The following is an 18460-nucleotide window of genomic DNA, read 5'->3' on the forward strand; positions in this document are numbered from 1 at the left end:
TCTATATTGACCGAAATAATCGTGATTATATTTTTGCGCAGCCCTAGTAGAAAGAAGTGGTCTTTACTTAAAGTGCTCATATTATGCTCATTTTGAGGTTCCTAATTGTATGTAGGAGGTTGTACCAGGTTTACATTGTTCAATTTTCAAAAAACACCATGTATTCTGTTCCATCTTTGTTGGAGTCGCACATGAGCAGTACCTAGGTAAGGACTACTAATCATTAAGAAGCAGAGTATGAGGGCGTGCCACGCTAGCAGCTAGGCGAGCATGTTACAAAGTGACGCACGTTTGTCACAGAAGTAAAGGCTGGACTACAATAGAGCTGTTTGGAGCAGTTTGTGAACAGTGTTTTCTGATGGCGATGGTAAGTCCCTTTGGGGTGGACTTTGGGCTTTTTCACTTTGTAAACCTATCACATGCACAAAAAAGATACATAACACAATAAAGGAAAAAGCCAAAAAGCATATTATGAGCACTTTAAGGTCAAACTAGAAGCAATCACAATAGATGTGAGCTACAATAGGTTTTCAACAACAAACACCAATCATCCTCATCTTCTTTTTGGCCTTTAACAATTTACTTTCTAGGATTTCTAAAAGTTCCATGTAACAACAGTTGCCAGGTATTTGAACTAGTGTTGAGTAGACAGACAAATCTTCCCAGGTTTGTCTAGTAGCCTGCTTGGCTATTATATAAACACCCAATGACAGCTGTCAGTCAAAAGGTCGCTTATAGTCATGGTAATGCCTATTGTAAAACGTTTTGTTTTTTTGTTTTTTTTAATTAGCATCTACTTACAGCAGGTCAAAGACGACTCCCTCTTCAGTACAGACTGGATACTCAAACGGCTGCAGGGACAAACTGAAATGTTTCAGAGAAAACACAATATGTCAAAATGGGACGAATGGTTTAAAATGTACACTATCAGCAAAACTACATGTCCAGCCAGATTTTCATAGATTTTAGTGCAAAGAGGATCAATTGTACAGAATGTGGTAGAATTTCCATCTTACAAACTCATGCTGTGTAAGTTGAAACAGGGGTACCCCAGGTCTCATTCAGGTAAAAGCCCAACATGTTCAATTTGGAAACACTTGTAGACCAGGCCATAGGTCAACTCTGGCTCTTCAAGTTGAGGGACAATGAGGAGGTGTATAACAAAAGGCTTGGGCCTGTGTCTCAGTAAACAACAGCACGACACACGGCCACGGAACAGACCAACCTGTTGTCCAACTTGTAAAACAAGAGTTTGGAATCAGGCAGCCGTCTCCTGGGCCTTGGCCGTGTGGAAAGCAACAAACTTAAAATGAAGATTCTCACACCGGCAAGTGTCAGCAACATCTTTGTTATTAAACGTCGCCAAGGTAACATGTGATCTCGTGAAGTGCTGTCCCAATCCCATTTATACCTATCTGAGCCCATGTGGCCTCACACACTCGCTCACTTAGTACCTGAGATCACTTAAGTCTGTGAGTCCTTAGTCCTTAGTCCTCAGGGCTCACTTTGGGATTGGGCCTCTGTCTCCCAAGGTCCCAAAATTAGATAATGTTCACAGGGAAAACATAGTTGAATAAACGCACACACCTAAGGATAGGCTCCACTGCAGTATGGTCAGGCTGACATTGTTTTCCGTCTGTGCGGAGGTGTTCGGGGTCGTGATTACGTGATATGCGTTTGCGGTGCCCGCAATATCTTTGTTTCCATTGAAGGTTCAGCTTAACTAAACATCCTCAGCATGAGTTTGAATATACCTTCAGGAAGACCAGAATTACAAAGTTGGGATGGCACTACATATAACCACATTGTGGTTGAACTGTACAGTTTAACTCCTAGATTGAGATTTCATTAAATGCTTATGTGTAAGTCGTCAAAGTCTCCCTAACCTTCCTCACGTATCCAGATTAGTGCTGCTCCTGAGTTTTTCCATAACACAGAATGCAAGAAAGAACTTATGTACCTCTGCTGGAGATGGTAAACAAGTCTCTTCTTACCTGCAGTGGTCAAATGGAAGCCGTCTGAAGTTTGCCTGTGGGATTTCTGAAAAGTAAAAACATCAAATGGCATTAATTTCCATACAGTGCATCCACTTGATTTAAGAAATAAGACATTTTCAAAATAAGAGTTACACTTCACATTAATTTGAAGACAGTAATGGGTGGAATCGTGAATATTGACAGTTTAACTAGCCTCTATCAAATTCAGCGAAGTAGGAAACACAGAGTTGCCAGTGTATTAGTGGTATCTACTGTTATTTTTTTGTTTTTGTTTTTTAAAACACTCCCCTCTTGCAGGAGGCTACAGTCCATCAACCAAAACCTCACGCATTAAGAACCGTTTCTTACTGACTGCAGTGGGCCTCATCAACAAGGCCCAGCACCCGCACTGAGTTATAATGTAATGTACATATTTGTTATATTGTGTGTTTTTACATACTTTTTAAAAATTGTAATATATATTCTGTATGCACAAAATACACCAAGGCAAATTCCATGCAGTGAAAACTTATTTTGGTAATAAATATGATTCTGATTCAAATTCTGTAGCTAAAACTATTCTATTACTGTGGTTTCCACATGGGGTTCATGACCTCCACATGTACTCTGAAACGGGACATTCTGCATAATGAGTCATTTTACTTTTGGTATATTTGATGCTAATACTTTTGTACTTATACTTAAGTAAGACTTTTAATGCAGAACTTTGACTAGTTACATTAGTGCACAAATACTTACAGTTACAGTATTTGTGCACTGTAGTATTGCTACTTTTACTCAAGTAAAAGATCTGAGTACTTCTTCCACCACTGGGTAAGAATAAAACAAGATATAAAGACAAAAACCACACGGTAATTTCATAACTATATCTGTTAGCGTTTGTTTTAACCGGGAAACGTTAAGGTTGAAACTGGAATGAAATAAATATGAAATAAAACTCACCTGATCGCTTCCCTCCATAAAAGTGTGTGTACTCTGAACATGTAATGTACCTATAAGGCGGATAAAACACACAGACAAATAAGAGGAAAGACAATGAAACAACCTTTAATAAAGGGAAACCTAAATTAATGCTAGAAATGAGCTGCTGTAAGTTTTCTAGCTAGCTCGTTAGCAAACAATATTAGCTAGCTAGGCTAACAACAACAGTGTTGCGGTGCAACGCTAACGTTATTGTTCAGAATAACTTTGATACTTACATTTTGTCTTTTTGGTGCTGTCGCTTCCCCATTTTGAGTTTTTTGTGTAGATCTGCAAGATTATTTTGGTAAAAAAGACAGACTTTAATGTCAACAACACAAAACCTTCTTCGCCTTTTTGTGACTTCCTGTTTACGTTCTACGTCGTCGTTGTCATTAACCGGTTACGACTTATAACAAGGGCACTCTGTCGCCCCCGCCGGAGGAAGGCCTGCATTTTATTTATTTATTAGCAAACACCACATTTCTTACATGCCACATCATTTTGTGAGAAAAAGAGTTTAATATATATTTAGAATAAAGTTTTTTTTAATTTAATTTTGTGGAGAGCTCATTGCATGGGTGGGTTATGGTCTCAAAAATGCAAGTGTCCTTCAAAACCAATCTTAGGCACACTGTAAAGTTTGTGCTAAATTAAAATGGCTTTATTGAAATGACCAATGCGTTGCGATCAACATAAGTCTTCATGACCTTGGTAAAATAAAATGGATAGTTTTTGAAGGAGACTTACATTTCATATTTGTTTGAGATCATATGTAACCCAAGCAAGATGAAATAAGCACAGTACCCAAAGAGAAAATATAAAAATATAATACAGAGTAGCAACACTGCCTGCATACCTGAGTTACAACTGGCTTTCATTTCTCCCATCACCCATTAGGTGCATAGTAATCCTGTCATAGATAGTTTAAATTCTATACTTGCCGTCTATTATTTATCTTTTTTTCTCTCGCATGCAATCTATCTTCTTTCTACTCTGTTACTATGCTTTAAATTTGTACCACACAACTAACTGACACACATGACAAACAAAACAATGCAGAATAAATTCATCTACAATGAGTTTATTTTGATATGACATTTAACTAATTTAAAGTAATCTCAGAATCATGGCTAATCATTCCATTCTTCTAACAAGCGAAAGGAGCAAACAAAAATCGTTAAGAGGAATGATCCCTGGCCAGGTGGTTAGTAATGTGTAGTAACGTGTAGCAGAAGGTATATTCCGATTGCCTGGTGCACAAGACTGAAGCACGGACACCTTATACAGGTACTATCAACCACTCCCCCTCCCCCCCAAAACATAAACAAAGAATAAGTCAAAGGTGGATCCATCACACTGTAAGCAGGAATTAAACTTCAAACAAAACCCTTTGTAGATAAAGGATACTTTGCAGTGATGGTGGTTGTATAGAAAAAAAAAAATCATACAGAGCAGCAACACTGCCTGCATACCTGAGTTACAACTGGCTTTCATTTCTCCCATCACTCATAGCACTTCAACAGCTTATGACGGAAACACACCAGTCAAAAGAACAAAGATTACAAACATCTTGTTGCAAAATGAACAACTCAATAGCAAGTGAATGTTCTCGTTCTTGGCACTTTATCTGTCAGGCAGAACCAAACTTTGATGGCATTTATGAAACAAAGGTTGGATTAACAGACAGACAAACAGACATTTTTATTAATGACAAAGTTGTAACAATAAGGAAGTAGAGCACATACTGACAAAAACAGAGGGGTTAAAGAGCCAGTCAGTAAAGTGGATCGTAGTTGTTTGCTTGCAAAGTGCAATAATATGTGGATTTTTATTTGCTAAGAGAGCAAAAAATTAAAAAGAAAAAGGTTCACAATGTTGTTCCCTTTGAGAACAAATGAAGTCCATATAAATGGTAAGTTGTTGCCGGCATTTGCTCAGTACTGTCCTGAAAATAAAAGTAGTGTTTTTTTCCAAGTGAAATGTCTGCAGGTTCATAAAACAGTCTTTGAGTTTTCTGGTGAAAAAAGAAAAATCACCGCAAATCCATCATGGTTACAGTGTCATTGGTGATGTTGACATGTCCCGCGTGCTGAAAAGAAGAAACAGATTGGAGTCAGAAAAAAACAAGCAACAATGCTGTACTGCTTGTACAAAATAATAAATATATGCATTATTTTCCCAAATTAATTGAAGGCCATTATTGAGAAGGTACATTTAAAAGAAACACAAATGAAAAAACAAGAAGAAAAAAAATGAAATCCTTTTCCTTTTTTTAAGAACCTACCTAAGAAACAGACTATACTTAGAAAGACAGATATACAGTATCTCACAAAAGTGAGTACACCCCTCACATTTTAGTAAATATTTCGTTATATCCTTTAATGAGACAACACTAAAGAAATTACACTTTGCTACAATGTAAAGTATTAAATAGCCCCACATCATCACATACCCTTCACCATACCTAGAGACTGGTATGGGGTACTTTCCATAAGATCATCTCTCAATGCAAATCAAACCAGCTAATAGGCTAACTGAAATAAAACCATGCCAATCTCTAGGTATGGTGAACGGTATGTAATGATGGGAGGGCTATTTTAATTCCAAAGGCCAAGGAAACTTTATCAGGATGCATAGTATCCTGGATCCATGAAATAACTGGCCTTTAAAAATAAAAATCTGCCTGCTTCTATGGGAATTTAACATAGGGGTGTACTCACTTATGTTGCCAGCAGTTTAGACATTATTGGCTGTGTGTTGAGTTATTTTGAGGGGACAGCATATTTACACTGTTATACAAGCTGTACACTTAATACTTCACAATGTAGCAAAGTGTATTTTCTTCAGTGTTGTCACATTAAAAGACATAATGAAATATTTACTAAAATGTGAGGGGTGTACTCATTTTTGTGAGATACTGTAGATGGTAGACACCACTAGAGTGAGAAAAGATATATAGTTTGGAATTTAGGAGATCAGACTCATTAAAACAAGATAAAAGGTCTGCCTATGGCCAACCATTATCACACTTGTTCCCAGTGCAGTTTTCCTTGTCTCCCTGGATCAGACAAATTGTGCACTAATATCAAGAAAGTTATACTTATTAGCCTCTAGTAAATTGATGAAATAAACCAATTTGAAACAAAAACAATCAAATATGTTTTCCCCCAGAAAAAATATTTCAGTAAGAGATAAAAGTGCAGGTAGAGGTGTACTCACTATAAATAGAGGGGGCTCTTTGCTGTGAGGATGAAAGCCTTTCTGTTTACATGTGGAGATCTCATCTGTTCCTCGATCCGTCAACTTGAAGTAGCCGATTCTGGGACAGACACACAAATCACACACAGTCACACGTTAGCATTAGATACACTGGTGGCATGCTGACATGAAAAACACACGCAACAATGGGTAACGAGACCAAGCTAAAAGACCAAAATCTTCCCTCCCCCATCTAGTGTTGTAAAGACAAGACACCAGCAGTTTTCTGACTCACTCGTTAAATTTAGGCGAGCAGACGATGGCGATGGCCTCCGGCAGCATCATCTGGTAGGAGCAGTGTGTGTGCAGGTCGACGCTGGACAGGAAGGCCGTCTGTGTGGGGTGAGTCTGGGAAGCACACAGTGGACATACTTTAGTTTACCTCAACTGGTTATCAATGCACATAGAAGACATACTGTATGCTTCCTTGTTCCTCTTCTTCTATTTATGTTGTAGACCAAAAGTAAGGGCACAAGTGTTATGTGTAAATATACAAGTGTACAAATAAGCCAAGGTTCAACAACTGTAAAAATCAATCATGTGTAGATTGTTGATATAATAACTCAAGCTCTGGGGTTACATGGGCCGGGTGATAGTCTAAAGTTCCAATTGTTGATTTTTTTCTTTTGTGGCAATGAATCATAATAATAAAATTGTTTTGGTATAATGTGTAAAGATAATTTTGCTAAATTCTGTTGCAGCAAGTACCAAGATAAGCAAAGCATTCCATTTTACGTGTGAAGAGTTTTGTCTTATTTAATTTCACTGCATTAAACATCAGTTTGATTACATTGTAAGTAATTTTGATCGCAATATCTATCAACATCTAAAAAAATATTTATTTTAATATTGTGATATGGAATTGATTCACACAGATACATTCTCATGAGTTTGAGTTCACTATTTATTTAAAACGTAACATATCTTGTTCCTGTATCGCATCATTGTTTAATGACAATGTTTTCGATGCTTGAAAAGGTTTCTCCAATCAAGTTCCACTGTAGCAGCATTAAGAAAATCTTAATTCGGTGTCATGGCAGGATTACACACTACACGTTACATCAAAGTGTATTTAATTATCATCTCTGTGGATTACACATATTCTGTATACTTTATATTGTGAACTTTTGCACATGCCTTGGACAATATTGTGCACTTTTTTAAAATATTTTCTACATTTCTATTGTCGATTTTATTTTATTCTATTATAGTGATATAATAATATATTTTCTTGACTGTTGCAGTACTTGCTTTTATCTTTTATTTTCTCTTACTATGTGTATTGTTATGCAACAAAACACCAAGGCAAATTTCTTGTATGTAAAAACCTACTTGGCAATAAATGTTTCTAAATGTGCAAAATACACAAATATGGGATTCATGGCATCGCAAGTTTTTTTTTCCGTTTACGGTACTACAGGATTAGCCTGTACTCCCTTTGTGGTTTACACAAGGCAAGAAGGCGATAATTTGACAGCATTGGCCAGAACTTGCCCATGTTTACTCACATGTATCCAGCCCAGGGTGATGAGATCATACTGGTCCTGTATAAGGAAGAGTTCCTCCTCATTTTCTGTGTCACAATAGTCCGGTCCACCACTCTGCTTTGGTATGATGACATGGGTTATGGTAAACGCATTTCTGGTCTGGAACAAACAAAAAAAAAAGTCACACTTTTACAATACTTTAAATGATGCATACAGCAGTAACCGTCTGCCAAAATGCTATCCAAGGACTCTGTCTGGACACAATTAACAGAGCACTAACTGGTTTCCTGCTGGCAAAAAAAACCAACTGCTCGGTCATGCTCATTAAAAAGTGATAAGCGCTTTAAGTTAAACCGACCAGCAAATGATATAATTCAAACAAAAGCCACAGCAGAACTGGAACAGTGAGAGAAGTCTCAAGATTATGTTCTCCCCCTCTGGGACGAGAGCTCAGCTGATGTCTCGGTTTCGAAATCCACATTCCTTACATATTCATAGACTGATAAATATGAATTATGGAAAACATCCTGAAACGGCAAGGTTTTGTTTTCATAATAAACTCTTTAACCATCTCAGGTTATGGTATTCAATTATGCAAAATCTTAGTTTCACTGATGATTAAAACTCAGAATTTAAAGACACAATGAAGAAACATTTTATTATACTTTTTTTTTTTTTTTATCATCTCATTTATACACCTTTTTATGCTTCCTATAACAGACCTATTCAGAAGGGGAGTCAATCATTTTTGTATCAACACAGTTGCCGTGTTTCAGAGTCTTACCAGTTTGCCACACAGGATGCCACAAGTTTCAACAGCGCGGCTTGTGTTAGCCTCGGCTAACCTCAGGAAGCTCCGGCCCAGCTCAGCGGGAACAGCCAACTGCCGAAGGGCATCCACCATTGTATCTGCAAAAACCATGTGGATGAAAAGACAAAGTGAGATTCTTGTGATGTTCTAAACCAAGGCATGGTGCAAGCAGGAAATGAAGTAGGTCAAGGGGAAAGAAAACAGCTCAGAAGTATAAATACTTTAATGCAGGAGTAGGGCAGTATTTAAATCCTCGGGAGGCCGGCCCCCTCGTGTCTGAGAAAGATTAACTCACTGTTGTTCCCTGGGCTGACCAGAAACCCGGGCTTGAGCGACCGGTCGACGGTGGGCAAGCTGGGTGCAGGTGTGCTGTTGGTTGCAGGGGGGAAATTGTGTTGGTGGTTGGTGCCGCCGGACAGGCCCCCTGGGCTCTGTGGGGGGGTGGGAGAGATTTGGGGGGGCCCCTGAATGCCTGGAAGGAGGGGCAGGTCGGGGGAAGGCGTGGCGGGCGTCGCGAACTCCGAGACCACGCGCTGGCGTTCCTTCTCCAGCTCCTGGCGGCGGATCATCACCTCGAAGGCACTGAACTGCTCCTGCTCCCGCTGCCGCTGCTGCATCTTGGCCACGCGCTCCCGCTCTGCATCCAGCGCTCGCTGCTTGGCCTGCTCCCGCGCCAAGGCCTCCTCCTCCGCTTTCTGAGCGCACAGAAAACACATCAAGTACAAGTTTGAGTTTCAGCGGGTGGCCTCTTCGGTTTTCTTCTATTGTTCTCCTTCCTCGACAGCAGTTTTGCCGCAGAGAAATTCATGTGCGGTGTAATTTGGTTTCAACTTTATATCTATTATCAATCGCTGTCGCACAAAATGTGACTTTTCAAGGTTAATGTCATCGTCTCGGTCCATTTACTCTGTTAATGAAGAAATGTGCCTTTCATTACAACCGTGGTATGCAGTTTCTGATGAATGTTTCACTCCATTTAGGGTTCGTGTCAGCACACTGTAAAATCAGTGTACAATGCTTGCTGTATTGTAACTGTATTGGATATTTTTTTACATTATGTTTAACGTCTAACCAAAATAGGTTTCTTTGGATGTCAAAATGCATTAACTAAAAAAGCAATTGCTACAAGAGGCCGTTAACAGATTTATAATGAAAGGAGATAACAGACAGTTTACCTTTTTGACAAGATATTGAGCATACTCTTGTTCAAATCTCTGCAAAAGAGCTTTTTTCAGAATCTCTGCTTGAGGAAAAGCAACATCCTTCAGTTTCTGGAGAAGAGAGAGAAACGGTTTGCTTAGTTATTCCCTTAAAAACAATTGGGAATATGTAATACAGGAATAGGAGAGTCAGGTGTCCTCTACACTTTTGCCATCAGGAGGGTTAATGTATATTCTGTGCATTGCATATGTACTACTGGACGCAAATTAATTCCTTGCTCTCTTTTGAGAAAATGAAAAGCATTTGATCAGTATAAACACTGTATGCCTACCTTTAGTGTGTCCTTCTTCTCAGGAATGTTAGCGGTCTTGTACTCCCGATGTTTGGGAAGTCTTTCTATAAAGAGACTTCGTAAAAAAAAAAAAAAATCGTGTTATTAACTTAATCATTTTTGTTTATGCTTGCACTGAGAATGCTTTTTCAAAACTCTGGCCTAAAAATTGTAATTCAGAGAAATGACAAAAACTACTAATCGTACATAGGAGGCATCGCAAAATAGAGAAAGGGCATGCTGAAGTCACTCTGTTCAATTAATGCACCAAATACAATCAAACAAATAAAATCTCATTACAAGCTGATCAACGGCTCAGTCCAGCCTATCACCGTAGACACTTACGTGATATATTTATTATAAAGGACGAAGGCGCTCTCAATGTTGCCCTCCTCTGCGTAGATGTTAGCCATGCGGATCATCTCCATGCCGGAGCGGAAATAGCGGCGCGGGGGCACATCGTCATTAACTCCGACTGAGCTTCCCTTCTTGGTCAGAGCGCGGACCCGCTCCTCCGGCTGCAGACTGACGTCAGTGTGGTCCGCCATCATGACAGCTCAACCTGGAACGCTGAGAGGACAAGCTGAAGATTTTAATACTGTATTCAGTGGAGTCTGCAACACTGTGGTGATAAATCTGAAGCATGAACACTGCCAGCCAAAAAGCTTTTCCAACACTGGGTTATTATTATAATTTGATTTCTGCTGTAACACAGTAATTTCCCAGTTTGGGATTAATAAAGTCCATCTATCTATCTATCTATCTATCTATCTATCTATCTATCTATCTATCTATCTATCTATCTATATTCAATCCTTACTTAGAATACATTTCTGTAAAAAAAAAAAAAAAAAAAAGCCCCAACTTAGATTTTGATTACTTCATAATTTAAGTGTCTGTTCAACCAAATTTATTTTTATTTTTTTACTTTTTGACTCACTGTATCCCTGTAAGCAATGTAGATAGTTTCAGTATCAAGTACTGAGTGATCTGTCTCTTAAACTTCTGCCACCAACTCAAAACACAACAAAATTACATTTCTAAACCTCAATAACAACATCCAGGTTTCCCTGGGTAACCCACAGTCAGTTTTCATTAAAACAACAAGTTACAACAAGTAATACAGTCAATGCAGGATATCAGCTGAACAAAAACACATTAAAAAAAACAAAAACTATCTGCATGGCATCCCCACAATGGGTGAGAATTGTTTTTGTTTTTTTTTGGGTGTGATTTTGGTGAACTCAACTGACCCCTTTGGCACAGGTAGCAGACATTTGTGTTACTGTTGATGTCAAACCGTGTGTTTGTGTTCATAACACTGGTCATAGAGACACGTTTCCAGTTCCAAAGCCTTTCAATGGTATGGTAATAAAATGTTTATTATGAATTCAATTTGTCAGAAAAACAACAAATGACGCTGAAATATTAGTGAAAAGTCAAAAATACTTCAAACCTAATATGCCTATGATGTGTTGATGTGAAGGCTTCATAATTCATTCTTAAGTACGGTATGCTTGTATGTTTTTAGTCAATCAATTCAGTGTGTGTGCAAAACCACACAATATGCTGTACAAAGTAGCACGAAGAGGGAGTGTTTCTCTCTTCACACCCTGTGATTGAGTTTATTAAGAAAAAAACAATGACTCTGCTGCGGACGGTCTATTTGGTATGACTTGAGGTTTTTGACTCTTTATTGATCAAATGAAGACAAATGTGAGAACGCTTCATCAGCATGCTGACTAATAGTCAGATGGCTTGTATGGATGGCTGCCATGATTCTTGGCTAGCCGGTGCAGCACAGAAAAAAAAAGTTTAAAAAGATTACAATTTTTCATCCTCTCTCTGTCAAGCAAAAACCATGCATCTCCAAATGTGTTGATTTTGAATGTTTGTAATAAACTATAGGATGAAGTGTTCCTTTATGTGTTGAGAAAATTGTCCTACTTCTTAAATGTAATAAACTATTCAATAAGCCTCTTGGATCAGCTGGAAAATGCATCATCGCAAAGCTGAAAACACGGGCTGTTTTTCTGACACCATGAAAAGTTGACTTTTAAAAGATGCGTGGTTCTCGTACGACAGCGACGCTATAAACAGGATATTATACAATATGATGCATTGCTGTAGATTAAACTACCAAACAGTAATAAAAGAGTTAACAGTTCTCACCAGACTTACTGTATATGTTATGTATCATCTACAGATTTTGTGTCACCCAGACAATGTCCTGTTGCAGATGCAGAACTATGGGCCCTTTTTAGCTTAAGTAATGACTCACATAACATTACTTTCACCTCATTTAGAAACCTCCTGGTCTACTGACATGCTCTGGGTGTCATACAAATATGTTTTTCCCTCCATGAGCTCTCAATATCTAGCTAGCCCTGTCACTACAGTGACCAATGACTCTCAACGACGTCGCTTTAGCCACGCTAATTTAGCAAAGCACCACGAGTTTAAAACGGTTAATCAGCTAAACGCCACAGAGAAACTTTGTCTTCATTCTTCACCTACCTGATCGAGCTGTAAACTGAAGCTCCCAGAGGCCTACATATAGCTAAATCAAAATACGATCGAATTACAGAGTCCTGAAACGAATTGCTTCAGCGGGGCTGCGCCTACAGCATCTGTGGCTCTTCCGCAATCTAAACAACTTCCGCCTGACGCATCACACGCACACGTCACCAGGGAGTCGGAAAATATCGATATGCTATCGATTTACATGTTGATAGCGTTCTCGCTTTCGGTGTGAGAGGTCCCGGGTTCCTGGACGAATTACTGTAATATATTCCTTATCTTTGTTATGCAGGTGTGCAAAATTCACTGTTGCTACCTTGCCTTGTATAATCAAAGATATGTGTCCATATTCATAATATAATATTCAAAATACTTGATACCAAAGAGAACAAAAATAACACTATAATGCAAGAAAACAAACAGCATCTTCTGAAATATAGTCAAATAGAAGTATTTCCAACATTGTGTAAACGGAATAAAAATCCATACTTTTAAATGTTCTTGCATAAAAAAGACACACAAATAAAATTAAACTTTCCTCTCTGAGCTCCATACCATACATGGCTACTACATTACTCCATTATAATTACCAATTATTAGAAAAAGAATAATTTACAATTAAAAAAAAACATTTATTTGTATCAAAATTTAATCCCAATCTTAAAAATTCGTTTGTTGGGTAAATTTAATTTAACATTTTAAAGTTTACCTCTTTTACCTTAGGAAGAAGTGGAAATGAGACATAACTCTTCCTTATTTTCTTAACCTCCAAATAAAAAAATAAAAAAAATATATATATTATATATAAATATGTAAAAATATATATATATATATATATATATATATATATATATATATATATATATATATAATATAATATATAAATATGTAAATATATATATAATATAATATATAAATATATATATATATAATATTCTTCTTACTGGGTTAGGGTAATACTCCTTTCATATAATATTTCTAATAGCTTTGTTGGTACATTTATAGTCACGGAAATATATTCCTTTGTCGCAGAGCTGAAACCTATGGCTAAAACGAGGCGTTAAGGAAGATGTCTCGCAAAGCTGCGCCAAGGTGGCGCCATTTGGTCACTGCTTGGACGCCTAGCCAATCCTAGCGCGCGAATGCTATTGAAGGGCGGGTCTTGCCTAGAACTGCAGTTGGATCCATAATAACACACGATAGTCAAAAGCTATAATAAGCATAACCAATTAGAACAATCCTATTTTCTGAGTCCTTAAATTGTGACTGACCTGTAATTTGTGTGGCTCGTTGGTCTAGGGGTATGATTCTCGCTTTGGGTGCGAGAGGTCCCGGGTTCAAATCCCGGACGAGCCCATTATTTGCTCGAAATCACTGCGATGTAACCTTTAGTTATTATGTGTGAGCACAATATTCAGTGTTGATATCTTAATAACACAATATTTCCAAAAAAATATGAATGCAATACGATGAGATCTATTATACATTAAATGTACCATATTATGAGGATTATGTGAGACGAAAAGATGATACTGGTAAAACCAGTGTAATTCAATTACTTTATACTTAATAAAACAAAATGAGAGGGCTCCAAACCAAACTTTGGATATTATTATTTCATTTTTTATCAAGAACTGCATGAATATGGCAATAGTAATACTATAAAAGAGACCTTGTTTATGCTTCTCTGACACAGTTATGTTCACATAGATCTATGGTCTTGCAGTACCTGCTGTCGGCCGCATGAGGGAGACGCAACCATTTTGAAAACCCAGAAGGCAACTGTCGACGTCATTACTGAATGACCCCACCACATCCTCCACGCGCTGCTGCTGCTGCTGCTATGTCTTGGATGTGTTTGAATGGCAGGACGAAAACAATTGCGTCCGCCTGTGTATGGAACGCCAAACTTACCGGAGATGTCCTGCTGCTGACATTTTATCTACTCGTGAGTGTGCGTGTGTCATCCGCGCTGTGTCCGAGTCAAAGGGACGCTGTTGTACAAAGGAATTGACGTCAAGCTAGCCTGATTTTCTGCCCCCAACAACATCACCGGGTAACGTTAAGCAAATTGTCACTGTTAATATTACCTGACTCTACCTTAGCTAGCTTACTGAAACCGGCTCATTATTGACCGTAAACACTGTTATAGCTAGCTAGCTACATATTGGAGTTTTCTCGTACCTGGTTAGTTTAACGTTACTAATACCGGCAGAGTGTAGCTAGTTGAATCAAGACTTGAAGCTAACCTAATGTAACGTTAGCTAACGTTAGATTAAGTTTGGACTAAATGTTGCGACTAATTGACTTCTCCGTGTAATCTTTTCCATCGTTAGTTTCCCTAATAATCAAAAGCGAGGGAGAGCGTGTGTAGAAATGTGGGTTTCCAGGCAATATATAGGAAGACGTATTCAGATCCTTTAACGTTACTCCACTAACGTTACAAGTTACAAGTCCTGCATTCAAAACCTTACTTAAATAAAAGTGTGTATCAGCAAAATGTATGAAAAGTAATGTTAAATGTTCGCTGTCACTGTTTTACTATGATCTTTTTGATTCATATTACTGCCGCATTAATGTGCATGTTGTATTTTACCGCTGTAGATGTTTAAGTAAGGTATAAAAACGACAGATAGCAACAATACATAACACAGGGCTGACAAGATTAAAGTCACAGCAGCAGCAGATAAATAATGGCAGAGGCAGCTATAATCATGGGGTTTTAAAAGGGCAAAATAACTGAATATCATCAGCATAAAGATAAAAGATACCACTATAACAGCTAAATGATCTGTCCCAGAGGCATCATGTATAGGGTGAACAGCATTGTACTTGAAAACTGAACCCTGTGGGGAAACCACAAGACATATTGAACCTAAACTGTCCCACAGAGACCGAAACGTCAGCTTCAACAGAGGATGATATAGTCTGGCTATAGGGCAAAATCAAATCTCCGGCAGATCGGGCTGGGTTTACCCAGTCTAAGGATGAAACCCAATCCAAGGCAGATTAAGCTTGTGCAAATTTAAACTACTTTATACTGTTGGGTAGTTGAATCTACAGCAATGCAATATTCTATAAAATCATCATATGTTTGTAGCATAGCTGTCCTGTGAGAATAGAATATCTGTATTGTCATTGTACAAGTGCAGCGAGATTGAGCATGCAACTGCTGTGCCAATGCTGTAAAAATAAATTAGGTAAAAAATACAAATACGTAAAAATAGCAATAAAGTTATAACATTATAAACAGCATCTGGCAGTATTAAAATAGTACAAATAGTTTAGACATGTCCATGTACACGGAAGTTAAACCATGTACACTGAGGTTAATGTTTAGTTACAGAAACTGTAACTGTGTTGTAATTGTCAGTTGTGCACCGCTGACAGATTATGGGGGACACTTGGTAGACTGATTCATTCAATGCAGTTATAGCTCTAGGGGGAAAAAAGCTATTTTGCAGTCTGGAGGTGCAGGCATAGAGGCCTTATAACGTCTTGAAAATGGAAGGAGTTCAAACAGATGGAACCACATATCTCTAAAAAGTCAACTTTTTTTATGAGCTCAGAAAAAACAGCCCAGCTAATTCAAGAGGGTTTTTAAATGGTTCATTGAGCTTAAGAAGGAGGAGAATTTTCTCAACACATAAAGGAACAGTTCATCCTTCGTCCTGTAATCTGAGAAGTAACTAAAGCTGTCAGACAAATGTAGTAAAGCTAGATGGGACTGTCCCATTCATAAGAGAGCTATTTATTACAGACCAGAGGCTGGGACCAATAGTATCAAATACCTCTTTCGAAAGACGAGAGGGGACAATATCTGAAGATGAATACAGGTAGGTTTCATGTGTGATACAATATCCATCAATACTGACAGGGCCACAGGCACAAAACAATTCAGAGAAGCAGGGCATAGGGCTGATTTAGAAAGGTCATTATCAGTAGGTGAAATACAAGATCTGATAGTGTCAACCTCTCCTCAAAAAGTTTTCTGTGATTTCAAACATAGCATCAGGGAGTGCAATAGCATGATTTAGTGCAGTATCTATTGCACTAAACAGCATTTTAGGGCTATGTGCATTTTTAGCTATGATATCAGAAAAATGCTTTGCTTTAGATGCTTTGACAAGGCGTTGCTAGGATACCTGGTGATCTCTCAGTATCTCATAGGACACTTGCAGTTTATCTTTTTTTTTTTTTTTTTTATTTCCTCTCTGCTTTTCTACACTTTTGTCTAAGGGCACGAGTCTCACCGTTAAGCCAAGGTTGAGCTTTGATTTTGGGTCGCTTCAGTTTAAAAGGGGCAACAAATATCAAGAACATCTGACAGTGGTATTAAACAGAGTAACTAGCTCATCTGGAGACCAAGAGGCGGAGGTTATCTCTGTAGGGCTAGCAAAAGGACAAGCTATGAAAGGGCGTGAAAAATTGTAATCGGAAAAGTAACTAAAGCTGTCAGACAAATGTAGTGGAGTAAAAAGTACAACATTTGTGTCTGGGATGTAGTGAAGCTGAATTATAACGTTGCAAAAAATGGAAATAATCAACTAAAGTACAAGTACCTGAAATTTGTACTTAAATGAAGTTCTTGAGTAATCCATAGCTGTCTGTTTCTACAGTCAGCATGAGGGGAAAATCCCTTTAAGTTCATCTGATAGCCTTCCTGTGATCTCTCCAGTGGTGAAAAGCTAGCAATCATGGTTCACATGATCATAATAACCCTGACATGTTCATAGTTGTTTTTTGTTTTTTTCATTTTGGGAAAAGTTTTGAAAACAGTTTGGTTAATGTTAAATTTCAACCATTCATAAATGTAAGAGCAGACATAACAGCGATCAAACTTTCCTATCATTAACGTGATATATACTTTGTAACTAAGGTGGTCAATTTTGACACCACATATAACTCTTATTTGTATATGTATATACAGCATTTGTAGAGATTTTCATGGAATTGGTGAAAATTCTTTAGCATTAATTGGAAATGTGTGTGAACCCAGAGCAGTACTGTAATGGAAAAGAAAGCATAATCAAAAGTAGATATTTGGCATTCAAAATGTCGTTAATGCAGCCAAAAGTAAACATGCCCAGTGTTTTAGGGTCTTAAATAAGTTATGCATTAATCTTAAGAGGTTTTTGGATTCCGTAAGTGTTCTATCTACTCCAAATAACACCTGTTGGCATGTTAATATATTTCCAGAGCTTATCATTATACTTTCAGAGCTTATCATATGTTTTGCTTGTAAGATAACATTCTGCTACCTAAGTAGAACTGCAGTTGTTAAATAAATGTAGAAAGTAAAATGTTCAACATTTCTTCTTGAAATGCAGTTAAGAAAAGGTAAAAAAAAAAAAAAAAAAAAAAAAAACTCCAGCACTTCAACATTGTGCTGAGGTGCTCAGAAGTATACAGTATGTGCTCTGTGGCTTTCTGCTTCCCGATCTCTGACCTCTAAGCTGGCCTCTGGGTATCTGGGTAAAAGTGAGGGATTGAGCCAGGCCAAGTCATGTCCATACCCTTTAATTTTGATGGTGAATGATGCTTTGATGTACACTCAGGATGAGTGGAGCACATGGACAATGCGTTCAGTGAACCACCACAATGCCCATAGCCATCTTTCTCTCATCTAATGACAGTCTTGGTTGATGATATCAGCCTGAGGACTGCGTGAAACAGTAATTATGGGCCTTAGGTAAAGGTTGATGAGTCGATGCACAGCTTAACCTGCCCTTCACAGTATATAAAGAGACCCAGGGTGGAGACAGTTGACTGTGCAGATGTGAGAGGACACACCAGAGTCTGTTTCCAGGAACCGTCTGCTTTGAATTAAGAAGGAACTAGCAAGGGGTAGCTGCTGTTTGGGTGTCTCCATTCATAAAAGGTACTATGCTTTATGCTTTACAGTTAGCAGGAGTCTTTTCTTTTTTTTTTA

At 38.0% G+C, this 18460-nt stretch overlaps 2 protein-coding genes and 1 non-coding gene across 5 annotated transcripts in view; 1 reads left to right on the forward strand and 2 right to left on the reverse strand.

Annotated features, from left to right (window-relative positions):
• The window catches only part of ppil2 (peptidylprolyl isomerase (cyclophilin)-like 2), a 37557-nt gene extending 34201 nt beyond the window's left edge, over nt 1-3356 (reverse strand). Inside the window, exons 1-4 of the mRNA XM_028578053.1 lie at nt 3197-3356; nt 2940-2989; nt 1995-2040; nt 802-864 (exon numbers count right to left, since the gene is read on the reverse strand). Of these exons, the coding sequence (XP_028433854.1) occupies nt 802-864; nt 1995-2040; nt 2940-2989; nt 3197-3228 (191 nt within the window). The 5' untranslated portion in view covers nt 3229-3356. The remainder of the gene's footprint in view (nt 1-801; nt 865-1994; nt 2041-2939; nt 2990-3196) is intronic.
• Nucleotides 3357-4022: 666 nt separating this feature from the next.
• On the reverse strand, nt 4023-14775 carry LOC114555532 (STAM-binding protein-like A). 3 transcript variants are annotated; one of them, XM_028577986.1, is made up of 10 exons: nt 14443-14775; nt 10354-10578; nt 10009-10084; nt 9692-9787; nt 8812-9211; nt 8490-8614; nt 7727-7864; nt 6454-6566; nt 6180-6279; nt 4023-5049 (listed from the first exon to the last, which is right to left on the reverse strand). In XM_028577986.1, exons 2-10 carry the CDS (start codon nt 10557-10559, stop codon nt 4993-4995), a joined length of 1311 nt encoding a protein of 436 aa, XP_028433787.1. In that variant the 5' UTR covers nt 10560-10578; nt 14443-14775; the 3' UTR covers nt 4023-4992. The 3 variants fall into 3 exon arrangements, with proteins under 3 accessions (XP_028433787.1, XP_028433785.1, XP_028433786.1); XM_028577984.1 differs by lacking the exon at nt 14443-14775 and adding an exon at nt 12526-12685; XM_028577985.1 differs by lacking the exon at nt 14443-14775 and adding an exon at nt 12190-12512.
• On the forward strand, nt 13813-13884 carry trnap-ugg (transfer RNA proline (anticodon UGG)). Its single transcript has one exon. It is a non-coding gene; the product is annotated as a tRNA-Pro (tRNA).
• Nucleotides 14776-18460: the final 3685 nt, after the last annotated feature.

Source organism: Perca flavescens, chromosome 5 (genome assembly GCF_004354835.1).
Source record: "Perca flavescens isolate YP-PL-M2 chromosome 5, PFLA_1.0, whole genome shotgun sequence".
NCBI lineage: Eukaryota > Metazoa > Chordata > Actinopteri > Perciformes > Percidae > Perca > Perca flavescens.